Source organism: Artibeus jamaicensis, unplaced genomic scaffold, assembly GCF_021234435.1.
Source record: "Artibeus jamaicensis isolate MK-2021 breed Jamaican fruit bat unplaced genomic scaffold, CSHL_Jam_final scaffold_1964, whole genome shotgun sequence".
NCBI classification, from domain to species: Eukaryota; Metazoa; Chordata; class Mammalia; order Chiroptera; family Phyllostomidae; genus Artibeus; species Artibeus jamaicensis.
In genome coordinates, this window is record NW_026522030.1 from 1,758,062 (window position 1) to 1,770,092 (window position 12,031).

The 12,031-nt window shown below is 49.0% G+C and overlaps 1 protein-coding gene across 3 annotated transcripts in view; it reads left to right on the forward strand.

Moving 5' to 3' along the window:
• CDK5RAP2 (CDK5 regulatory subunit associated protein 2) overlaps positions 1 to 12,031 on the forward strand; it is a 163,880-nt gene that overhangs the window by 34,730 nt on the left and 117,119 nt on the right. For 2 of the 3 annotated variants that reach the window (XM_037127451.2, XM_053656145.1), the window contains 5 exons: positions 1,075 to 1,229; positions 4,623 to 4,785; positions 5,855 to 5,908; positions 6,771 to 6,890; positions 8,569 to 8,661. In XM_037127451.2, coding sequence (XP_036983346.2) covers positions 1,075 to 1,229; positions 4,623 to 4,785; positions 5,855 to 5,908; positions 6,771 to 6,890; positions 8,569 to 8,661 — 585 coding nt within the window. The remainder of the gene's footprint in view (positions 1 to 1,074; positions 1,230 to 4,622; positions 4,786 to 5,854; positions 5,909 to 6,770; positions 6,891 to 8,568; positions 8,662 to 12,031) is intronic. The other variant, XM_053656144.1, reaches the window with a different exon arrangement.

Consider the following 12,031-nt stretch of genomic DNA (forward strand, 5'->3'; position numbering starts at 1 on the left):
GGTGACACAGGCAGAAAATGCCGGAGGTCTGGCTGCAGAGCCTGCATTCTAAACTGGGGCAGTCTGTCACTTTTGAGGGCGAGTGAGGATCAAAGGTAGTGTTATAAATAGAGCCTGGCATGGAGTCGGCTCTCAGTAAATAAGAGGGTTGTTGTTTGGTCTCAGCAAATTGGGACGGGATTTTCCCCAGGTATCACTAAGATTGACAGACAGGCCTCTTGGGGAGACAGTGTTGGGGGAGGCACTGGAGGGAAAGGGTGGGCAGGAGCCACGTTTGTCTGAGTTTCCTGTGATGCGGCAGGCATTTGACAGGTCTCACAACAATTCTCTGACATGATGATGGTTATCCCTGTTGTATAGGTTGGGAAGCTGGGGCTCAGAGAGGTTAAGTGACTACTCAAGGTCACACAGCAAGTCAGTGGGAGCTGGGTTTTGAACAGTAGGATTTCACTTTTAGGCTTGTAGTGTAATCAGAGGCAGGTGGCATGAATAGTCGGAGCTGCCCGGCTACTCCCCGGTCACTTGCCCGAGCACCAGGGCCTCTTTCCCTAACAGGACCCTGCCTGCGGGACTAGTTTCCTTGTTGCTTTCTCCGAGCGCTCTGGAGGAACGCAGTTTCCCACCACCTGAATCACTTCGGAGATACAGGAAATGTACTTCCGGATCGTGTAGTCATTATCGTAAAAAACACTGGTGAGGGGGCGGTGGGGTGTGGGATGAATTTGTGTGCAGATTATGGTAAATCTTTGAAATTTATGTATGTTTAGGTATTGAGAGGCACATTTCTCCTTGTTCTCATCGAGCTGTAAATATCGATCTGATTTTTCAAAACCAAAACGGTTCTTATAGAGTTGAGTCTTTTCCATTGGAAATGCCTATTACTCTTCACCGTACGAGAAGGAAGGATGGCTGGCAGATGTATTTATTGCCGATTCTCCCCGTTGTAGTACAATTGAGGGAGGGGAGATGTGCCAGAGAAAAAGTCATAAATATTTATATTTTAATCCAATTTCCTTTCAAAGTGTTCCCAATTGTATTGAAAAATTGCATCACATGCATTTAATTTAACTCTAGGATGTGAAAGCTGCCCAAGCAGAACTGAAAAAGGCCTTTGCAGGGACAGAGACGGAGAAGGCTCTGCGGCTAAGCTTGGAAAACAAGCTTTCGGAGATGAAGAAGGTGCACGAGGGGAACGTGGACGTGGCTCTGGTCCTGGAGGAGAAAGACAGGTCTGGCTCTGTCTGTGTGACACCTGGCAGGCATTTGTCTGGCAGCATGGGGAAGCATCGTCCCTACTTTCCCCTTCCCTGTGCCCCCCTCCCTGTCCCCATGGTAAGAAAACTAGGGGTATGAGGACAGAGACAGAGGTAGTAGATAGAAATTCACGCTGGAACTTCCCATTCAGATACTCAATTTAGCGTTCAGTTTTGGCTGAAAGCTTCCTGGTGGCCAAAGGAAAAAGGGAAAAACAATCTTCATGTCCCTTTTCCCCTTAATCTTGATGGTGACAGGATTGAGGTGACAACTACAGGATAAGAGAGAGATGTATGGTAGAAGGTAGAAGCACACACTGGCTTGAAGGGCTTGGTGGCTGATTGGATCTGTGGCTGAGGGAACAGGCTGCAGAGTTACCCCTCACCCCAGTGAGCCATGGTGGGATGGTAGTGCAGTTTGCTGAGTTTTTGGGTAGAGGGAGTGGGAAGATGAGCTTTCAGTTGGGACATGTTGGGTTGAGGAATTGTGGGCACCCACCAGGGGAGTTGAGATTGGGCCTGTGGATTAAGGCCTGAGTTAGAGAAGCTGAGGATTCATCCACGAGACAACTACTGAGCACAGCTGTGCTGGGTGCCAGGAATGCAGCGATGAGCACTGTCTTCCTAATAAGGAGTTCCCAAGTGTGTGGGGGGACAGATGTAAGAATAGATTGGTCCCGGAGGTAAGTTCAGGGTTCTGTGCTGTGACAAATGTAAGGGAGTGGCCCGCTCTGCAGGGACAGCTTGTCGGGGGAGGCGTGCTGAGAGTTGGTGAAGAAACCTCTCCTCGAGAGGGAGCGAGGGAGCGAGGGAGCAGCATGTGCAAGGGTGTGGAGCCTGGCTCATTTCAAGGTTATTGAGGAGAGTACAGAAACCTGGGTTCTTCCTTCTTGGAAAGAGGATTTGGGAAGGGTTAGTGCTTACTGAGTACTTGCTGGTCCAAGTGGTGGGGTCTCCGTGGGTGTGGGTAGTCTGGTCAGGGCCTTGCTAAAGGCTTTGTCTTCCTGGGGTTTCCCATGGGTCTGGATAGGCACAGAAACCGATTTGTCAGAACTGCAGATGTGTCTGACCGGGGGTGGGGGGCAGGATAGGTGTGCCCAGCCACATCCCAGAGAGCGAAGCAGCCGCCAGATGCCCACTGTGGGCCTCTGCTGGCTCAGGGTGTGGCCCTCTCTGGTGGAACTCCTCTGGGACGAGGGGCGCTGTGTTTCCTCCCTGAAGGCAGGCCTGTCTGGGAAGCTAAAGCAATGTCAGAAGGTGGGGGCTAAGCACGGAATTGGAATAAGGGTCCTTGGCCATGCCCTGGCGAAGTGGGTTCACATCTGCCACACAGTGTGACCGGGCTTTGGGTAGGGCCCTCACAGGATGTGTTTCCGGCCCCACCCCCCACCTATTGGAAGGGCCGTGTGTGGTAGTGGCTTGTTTCCCTTTGATCAGACCTTAAAGCTTGTTTGTATCTTTAAGGCAACTGACAGTGAGGGGTCCAGCAGGTCAAGTTTGGCCAACAGATACGTTTTATATGATTTTTTGGAGTTGAACTAGTTGCTAATATTTAAAAAAATCTAATTTTGTTTAAAAGTCTTGATTTCCAGATGCTCTTGAAAACCTGGGAGGTTTGGGAGGACTGGGCCATGGTCTTGCTGGAGTGCCTGGTGCTCCTGTTTGGCTGCAGCCCCACAGACCTGCCCCACTCGTCTCCACCCCTCGTAGGACTTGCTTTAAGTTAACTAAAAAATCAGTTTCATTGAGGTGTGAGTTGCACACACATAACACATCCATTTTCGTTTAGTTTGATGACTTCTACCTCTCCAGTTGACTATATGACGATTTCAGAGTTGAGCCCCTAGAGGGCACTCTTACTCCTCTTTCCTAGTTTCGGGGGCATTGTACTGGTGCCGCCAGTTCCCTCTGTAGCCAGTTGTCTTGGTCCATTTGGAGCCATAGCAAAACTCCACACACTGGGTCATTTGTGAACAATAGAAATTTATTTCTTACAGAAATTATTCGGAACGCTGCAAGTCCAAGATCAGGGTGCCAGCATGGTCAGGTGAGGGCCTTGTTTCAGGTCCTGTTTCTTGTTGTGTCGCCACCTGGTGGAAGGGGCAGGGGTCTGTCCGGAGCTTCACTGATAAAATGCCACTCTCAGCTGTGGGAGCTCCGCCCTCACGACCTCATCTTCTCCCAGAGGCCCCCACCTCCTAACGCCAGCACTGTCAGGAGACACACATGTTCAGACAGTGCCCCAGTGCACTGCCACGTGCTGTAACTGCTTTCAGCGCTCTCTCCCCACCTTCACCCCGGGAGCCTGTCCTCTTTTCTACCAGAGTAAGTTGCTTTGTAGGCTTAGCTGGAAACACTCTTCTTAGGGTCCTTTGACAAAATGCTAATCATCGAGTGCTAAAAAGAAAAGTAATAATTATAGCAACTGTCATTTGTTGAGTTCTGCCATATGCCTGGAGCTGTGTAGGGCCGTTTTAAATAGCTTATCTCCATTCCACATAAGCAAGTTACCCCCATTTCATAGCTGAGGAAATGCAGCCTGAGAAAGCTTAAATAATTTGGCCATTGTCAGGGAGCGGCGGACAGAGGTGATTTGGTGGCCTCGGGAAGGACGTGTTCAGCTCTACCTGAGGGGGTCTGGGGGTGTCTGTTGGCAAAGATTCCCTGAGGAATCTTTGAGAATAATGAGAATAGTGCCTGACTAGGCCTGGCAGGACTGTGGGCGTTTGTCAGGTGGGGGTAGGAGCAGAGTCGTGAAGGGTGTTCCTGGCGCGGGGAGTCGTGCGAATGCAGGTGTGGCGGCCCAGCCCCGCCCGGTCTCTGGAGAGGATGCACTGGGGCCTCTCTGACGTGGGCCCTGAGAGCTTGGGCTTGACCGTCTCGTTGAGGAGTTTGGCTGTTATTTTGGAAGACAGTGTATTTTAACCTTTGACCTGAGAAGCCTTAGACAGACGTCCTCCCTTCCCCCCTCCACACATTTACCAGAATAGTTTTGCTTTATTGGTCATGTTTGTTTATGTGCAGTGCCAGGTTTCTTTTGGAGAGAAGACTTCTTGGCCAAAACAGTCAGTGATCCACTGCCGTCAGTGGGGGCTGTTGGTCATCTGAGTGGGGCTGCAACTCAGCCAGACCGTAGCCTGGCAGCTGGCCAGAGGTTGAGTGGACCTGAGCCAGGCTGGAGGTGAGGGCACAGTTAACGTCACATGAATTCCGGCCCTTGATCCCTGAATTACAAAATGCAGTTTCGTTCGTGGTCAGTCATTGGACATGTCTACTTTGAAGATGTCTGGCCCCATTTCCAACATCCTCCTGCTCCACTGAGCTAAGAGAGCAGCTTAGAATTAATATTTAAATTTTGCTCTCTTTTAGACTGATTGAGGAGCTGAAGCTGTCTTTGAAGAGCAAAGAAGCTTTAATTCAGTGCCTTAGAGAGGAGAGATCTCAGATGGTGTCTCCTGATGAGGACGTGTCATCGGCAGAGCTCCAGGGACTTTCTGCTGCTCTGCGGGAAGAAAAGAAGAGAGAAACCCAGGTGAGGCAGCAGGACACGCAGTGGGGGCTTCAGTGAGCAGACCAGACCGAGGGAAACGGGATGCTCCTTCAGTGCCCACGGCTCACCCCCGTTAGCTGGGGAGTGGGCAGAAGCTTCCTCTGCCGGGGGCCTGGCATCTCCTCTCCCTTCCAGGCTTGTGTTGCTACAGCTGGTTAAAAAATCACTCCATACCTGCGCACCTCTGTTTTACTGTGTGTTGTTTGGTTGTGGCCCAGGGACTTTATTTTCACCTGTGGGTTTTCTTAGGGTAACATCGTGGTACCTACCTGCTTTCCCTTTTCTGGCTAGAGGCTGGTGTAAGGCCAACTTGGTTTGTGACTTAGAGGCAGTGGGGGCAGGGCACTAACCTGTTTGGGGCTGCAGCTCCCAGAGGGAGTCAGCGCGCAGCCTCACTGAATCCAGGCTACGCTGCAGGGTAGAGGTCATGGTCCCTCACTGAGTTTAGAAACAGTCTCAGCTCAGAGAAGTTGTTATATTTTCCTAGGCTCCAAGAGGTGGGTTACTAGTACCCACCCCAAAGCCTCCTGGACCTCTCTGCGCCCTAGGCGGCCTCCAGGACGAGCTCTTTTGAAGAGGGTGGGCAGGACCTGGAAGTGCAGGTAGGCCTGGTCCAGACCTCCCCGTTCTTGTTGGACCACGGCAGCTGCTGTGTGTGCTGTGTTCTCCTTAGGAGATGTTCTGGATGCTCGTGCAAAGTCTCGATTTCCTTGTGTCACAGGGTCTCCTTTGTCCCGGACACAGCAGTGAATTCTTTAGCCTCACCAGTTAGTCTTTGGCTGTCATCAGCCTCCGTCCCCTGCCCCTTTTGACTCTCTGTCTCACTTCCTTGGCCCTGTCTTTTTTCATCATCCACTAGCTCCTGGCTTTACTATGTGTGGGGCTGGTGGTCCGTGAGGGTGGGTTGCTCATCTGCACATTTTTCTTCACTTGGATGGGACACTTGCTTTCATGAGCTCCATGGCAGGGGAGCAGCAAGTAAATGAGGTTGTCCTGGGGGAGCTGTTGGGTTGTGGGTCTCTTTTGGTCACCAATTAATGCCTTTTCATAGGCTGCACAAATGGAGTACCAGGCAGAGAGAAATCGCTTTGAAGAGAGGATCCAGGTATGTTGATGCAATTTTAAAAAATGTGTTGAAGATTCGTCCTAGGCTCTTGCCTTATTCCGAGTGCAGGAGATAATTCTGTGTGACATTAGCTGTCACTCATTGAATGCTACTGTCTACCAGCCAAGCTTTAGGTACTGTGAAGAGGGTTTCTCAGTCTTTGTAACAACTCTGTGAAGCAGTCATTCCCATCTTGCAGATGTGGCATGTGAGGCTCAGAGCCTCAGTGAGGTTCCTTCTCCAAAGTCACGTAGCTGGGAGGTGATACAGTAGGGACTTGGACTTGTAGTTGAGTGCACAGCCATTGTTCCGTGGCCCCTCCGTCCCAGCAGCTGGCATTTGTATAGCACCTGCCAGCTTAGAAAGTACTTGCACGTCTGTGATCTCCTTTGATCCTCACGACAGGCTGGGAGGGAGGCAGCAGTGATTATCTTTAGAAGGGAACTCATGCTATAAGTGTATATGTTCTGTCTCCATCAGACCGAATTCTGTGCTAGCTTTTGTAGCATTAAGGAATGAAATTAATGATCTGTTATTTCCCCCAAATAACCTGGTACGGTTTCAAAGACTCTGATGTGACTGTATTCAAATTCCAGAAGGCATTGCTGTCCTTCCTGTAGGAGTAGCTGTCATCGTCTTAGCTGATCCGATCCCTTCCTTTCACCCAGCCCGGTTGCCGTGAGCAGTAGCACAGCAACTTGGAGCCGACGCTACTGTGTTCAGCCCGACTTGGAAGCATTAATCACAGGCTGACAGGAATAAGATAGAATAACTGCATTTGAGTGTGCTCTTAAAGATATATTTACAGTGCATTTCGGTTGGAACACATCACCTTAGTGGATCTTTTTCTAATCTAATTTAGGCACTTCAGGAGGACCTGAGAGAGAAGGAAAGAGAAATTGCTACAGAGAAGAAAAATAGTTTAAAGAGGGATAAAGCCATTCAGGGCCTAGCCTTGGCATTAAAGTCGAAGGAAAAAGAGGTACGTCCAACACACCCGAGTGGGTTTCTTTCTTGTCATCCTCCGGACTGACCTGTTCTGCCCTGGACTTTGAGCTCTATGTAAAAAGTGTATGGGAGAGCTGAAATGACTGTAGAAAGAGGAGCAGGGGTCCTTTGGTCAATTAGAAATTCTTTTGGCATGTAAATCACAACACAAATATGTGAGTTACAGGTAAAATTTTAATTTTTTTAAAGCCGTATCAAAAAAAAGTAAAAAGAAGCAAGTGAAATCAATTTTACTATATATGGCAAATAGTATCATTTCAACATCTGATCAATAGAATGTAGTAGTGAAGTATTTGACATTTTTTAAATCTGAAGCCCAGATATCCGTACAGCACGTCTCAAGTCAGATTAACCAGGGTTAGGTGCTCAGCAGCCACAGGGGCTGTTGGCTACTGTATTGGACAGTGCCGGTCTGATCTTTTGAAAGAGAGCAGAACATTGAGATAAAGGAGTTTTGGGGAGTAAGGCCACGGTAGTCAGATAGTTACATGGGTTGCTGTCTGCGGGACCCAAGGTGGTGGCCGAATGATCCCGTGCTGTTTTCTTGTCAATGGTTTAGCACTCTGTTCTGTCTCAGTGACCGTGCTTGGCACAGAGAAGAAAGCCTGACTGTGCTCACAAGCCTGATGGGGAAGACAGGCAGGGAAAGAAAGGTTGTGACAGAGGGATGTGCAGGGGGCTGTGGAGGTGGAGTGAAGGGGACCTAATCCAGCTTAGGGTGTGTATTTGGGAAGGGGGCGGGTGGTACTTTGAGGGAAAGGTGTCTGAGCTGGGTCTTAAAGGATGAGTAGGATTGGCTGGGAAGGGAGACAGGGAAAAGGAGGCCGTTTCATCCGAGGGGAGAACATTGGTCAGTGAGTTGTGTTCAGTGGATTGTGAGCCCGGTATGTTTTTATGGAACCAGAAGCAGTTTGGTTGGTCAGAGTATCAAGTGCAGAACTTGGGTGAAGTGAGAGAAGATGCGGGAGAGGTTGCACAGGGCCACCTGGAGGTGGTGGGACTGTTCGTGTTTCACTGCTTGGGCGGCGCTCCCCTGAAGACTCTTGGCAGGACAGGTGTGATCACGTTTGCATTTTAGTGAGGTCTCTGCCCAGATAGTGGGGTCAAAGTGGGGAGAGAATGGGAGCAGCAGGCCAGCAGCCAAGGTGAGAGCCACCTAATTCAGACAGGCTGTCCGATGCAGCAGAGAGCTGCTTCATGGTAGTAGTAGCTATAATTTGTATGGTGTTGGGAGTTCAGGGCCCAGTGGAAGTCAGTGACCTTCAATACCTGCTGGAGCAGATCTGGGTGCCAGCAAAGTCCAGGGTGTGGCCATGGTAGTTGGTGGCTCACTGGGGTACATGGGAATAGCCAGGCCAGGCTGTTGGGTGGGTCATCTGTATGGACAACAATAATAGTGATAGTTACAGTACGAGCCAGGCATTGTTTTAGTCCCTCTGCACATTACCTCCTTTAACCCAACAGCACTGTGGTGGGGTGAGTGGTGGCATCTTCATTTTACAGTTGAGGGAGTCTCTTTCATGAAAGAGTTTTTTTTGTGCCTGAAGACAAAGACCTTGAGTATAAGTGGAGTTCAGCAGTTAAAGCATTTGGGCCACCCAGAGATAGGAGCCCAGTTGTGTACTTGGCTGCTAGTCCTTATTTTTACTCAGGTCGAAGAACTAAACTCCGAAATTGAAGAGCTCAGTGCTGCCTTTGCTAAAGCCCAAGAAGCCCACCAGGAAACACAGACCCAGAAATTCCAGGTAAGTTTTCACTTGGGCCGAAGTGGTGTCTTTTTGGTCCTTACTCCTGGTGAGGTCAGGACGTCGCAGCTGAAAGGAACCGAGGAAAGTCAGCTGTCTTTAGTGGTAGAGCTCTCTCTTTCTAGGTAAAGGAAATTCTCTGCCAGTTTTGGGTGCTTCTCCAGCCCCCTCGTCAATATGATGACAGTAGTGATATTGATAATGATGACAACTCCCCCTCAAGTTGGGAGTTCACTTTGTGCAGGTAGGAGATTGCAGAATGTGTGGATTATCTTCACTGGTACAGTCCTTTGGGGAAGATATTTATCCCCCTTGTGTCTGTGGGGTTTTTGAAGCTCAGTGAAGATAGGCCGCTTATTTCATTCGCTGTCACACGACTAGCAAGCGGCAGGGCCAGGATTTAAAAGTAGCGATTGCTATCAGTAGTTGGCATTTATTAAGTACACTCTGTGTGCCAAACCCTGTGCTAAGTGCCGCCCACAGATCAGCTCAGCGAATGTGCGCAGCCGCTCCATGACGTGGTTGCTGGTGGTGTCCTTGCACCGGGTTCAGACGTTCAGGGAGCTCACTCGGGGCCACAAAAGTGGTGAGCGATAGAGTCTGACCCGGAGCCAGTCTCGCTCCCAAGCCTGTGTTTTCCGCCGTCCCCCCACAGCCCCCCTGCCTTGGCTTCTTCGTCCCGCTGCTTCCCCGGCTTCCTGTTCCGGGCCTTGCTGATGTGACCTGCCTTTTCTTCTCTCCCCCAGGGTTGTACTGCAAGGGCCCCTGCTGGTCATCCTGTCCGTCTTCCTTTTCTCTTGCTAATTGTAGTTCTGTGTTATTTTAACACTTCTCATGTGTCTAGTTTCCCTGGACAGTGGGCACCTGTTACTAGTAACTTAATGAGTAAAGCTCTGTTACCTGAAGAAGTCTGTACTACATAAGCTCTTCCTTCCATGCCTTCACCTGTGTTTTTAGTTATCAAGCAGAAGTTAAATTTAAATCTGCTTTGAGTTTGTTTGATTCCTAAGATTCATCTCTCATGCCTTATCTTTTGCAGAGCGTTGATTCACAATAAGAGGAATGGACAAAATTCAGTTTAAATCCTGGTGCACTAGAAGCATAAACAAATCTCTGCTTTTGGAACCTCAGACCTGCCGTCCCCGCCATTTTGGCAGTGGTTGATGAAGTGGGGCTGAGATTACACCCTTCCCTGAGGTTTTTTTTCCCCCCAACTTAGAAAATGGCAAGCTTTAACGGCTGTTTTTAGGAAAACCATTCGTTTGAGAAAAAAGATACATTGGCAATTCACAAGCAGAGAGACCAGATGTCCTTATAAGCATTCTGATATTTTACTTATGTTGGGCCTTGAAAGAAAGTGAGTAGTGTTATACACTTAAATGCTATCAGATTTACACGTACATTTCTGAGATGAGTACCCGCAGTCCTGCCCGACCTTCAGAATGATTTCTGAGGTCAGGCACAGTGCTGGGGGGGTCTTGAGTCCCACCACGTGGAGGTCAGGCTCTTCATGCCTGGTTGGCTGTTCTGAGAATGCCCCTTTAATTCTTACCTGTGAAGGCAGCGGGTTGGCCCGTTTGATGGGTCGTCAGGACTTGAACAGAAGCCTGACTCCAGTCTGTGTTCTTTCCACTTCTCTGAGTGTGTGCGAGTCAAAACACACAGGATTCTTACATTGGTCATTTCATTGTAGGTACATTCGAAAATGCATCTTCTCTCACTTGTCAGGACCTTTTGGGGGTGTCATGTGATTTGCAGTGCGAGTAGCATAGACGAAGCTCACAGGGCTGGGCTCAAGTCTGACACTGACGCAGCATCAAGTCACGCTCAGACTCCTGGAGCCATTGTCACAGTGCAGTGACGTGAGAGCCAGTCACGTGTGTGACTCGGTAAAGGTTACCCTGCAGGCTGGCTGTAGCCAATTAAAAAATACATGTTCAAGTCCTGGAAATAGCATTATTCCTCCTCCCCTCCCTGCCTGGCTATAAAAGTATTGTACAAGTGCTCATTGTAGGAAATTTATGCAATAATTAAGAGAGTGGAAAGGGTTGATGAAAGTCATTGATAATCTCACATCTAAAGATGTTCACTATTAACACCTTGACTCTTTGAATGCATATTTCTACATAGACACATAAAACCTTTGAATAATTAAATAGGATTATAGTATGTACTTTGTTCTATCTTTTTTTTTTCTATCTAGTATTTTTTCTATGGCAGTAAAAATAGATGTGTTCAATCTCTTTTTTATAATTGCAATTTTGAGCTAATTGTGGACTCACATGCAGTAACTTGAACAGTTTGACTAGCACGCGTGTGCGTGTGTATCTGTGCTTTTTAAACAGACTTTAAACAGCTGCCTTCAGTCCAGCGGATACAGGTGCCGTGCTGTTTCTGCTGGGAAGGGCATGGTGTGGGACACGGATCTGAGTCGTGACTCTGCTCTTCATGAACAGTGTGACCTGGGGCAAGACATTTGAGCCCGCCCCGCCTGCTGCACGTGGTAGGGTCTGGGCGCAGGTTGTAAACTCGCCGTCAGGTTGGATGGAGTATCTTCTGCCATGGAAATTTAGTAGTTACTTTGATCGTTTTTCAGATTCTCTACTTGTGGTGGTACACACACAGCTTTTAGCTTCTTCCCTGCACCCACTGAGACGGAACTCGTGTGTCGGGCACTCTTCACAGCAGCCTTCACAGCAGCCGTGTGAACTAGAGGCTGTCACTTTCACAGACAAGGAGACAGCTTCAGAGAAGTCGCCTTTGCCCATGCCACTCAGCTGGCACTGGCCTTTGAACTCTGACCTTTCTGGCTCGCTCTGTAGCAAACACATCTTGCTTCTGCCCAGTGGGGAAGAATGACTTGGTCAGTGTATTTGGCCTTTACTTCTGACCTTGTCTACTTGGGCTGAATGCTTGGAGGCATCTAACTATGGGGATGGGATTCAGAGAGCAGGGTGGCGTGGGGGAAAGGTAGAAAACTCTGAAGAGGTTTTCCAAAGGGCATTTAAAGGAAATTTAATAGGGAAAGAGTTTTTGTGAAGTAAGAATGCACGAATTTGAATTCTTGGAGCTCGGATTGTTAAAGAAGCTTTGTTATCATTTGTGTGACAGTTCCACGACTTCCATCCCTTTGGAACTGTTCAGGGAGGACGACCATCGCTGGTCTGTGTTGAACGAGCTTCTGTGGTCCTGCCTCTAGCCGTCTGCCCTTGGATTCAGTTCTTGTTTTCCTTCTTGGTGGTTGGTTTGTTGGTGTTAATCGGAATCTGCAGTGGATTGTGCAAAGCAGTGGGAAGAATGTCATTTGAAGTCCCTCTTTAATCACGTACAGTCTGATGACAAGTGAGCCAGTTGACAGTGCTGGGCCTCT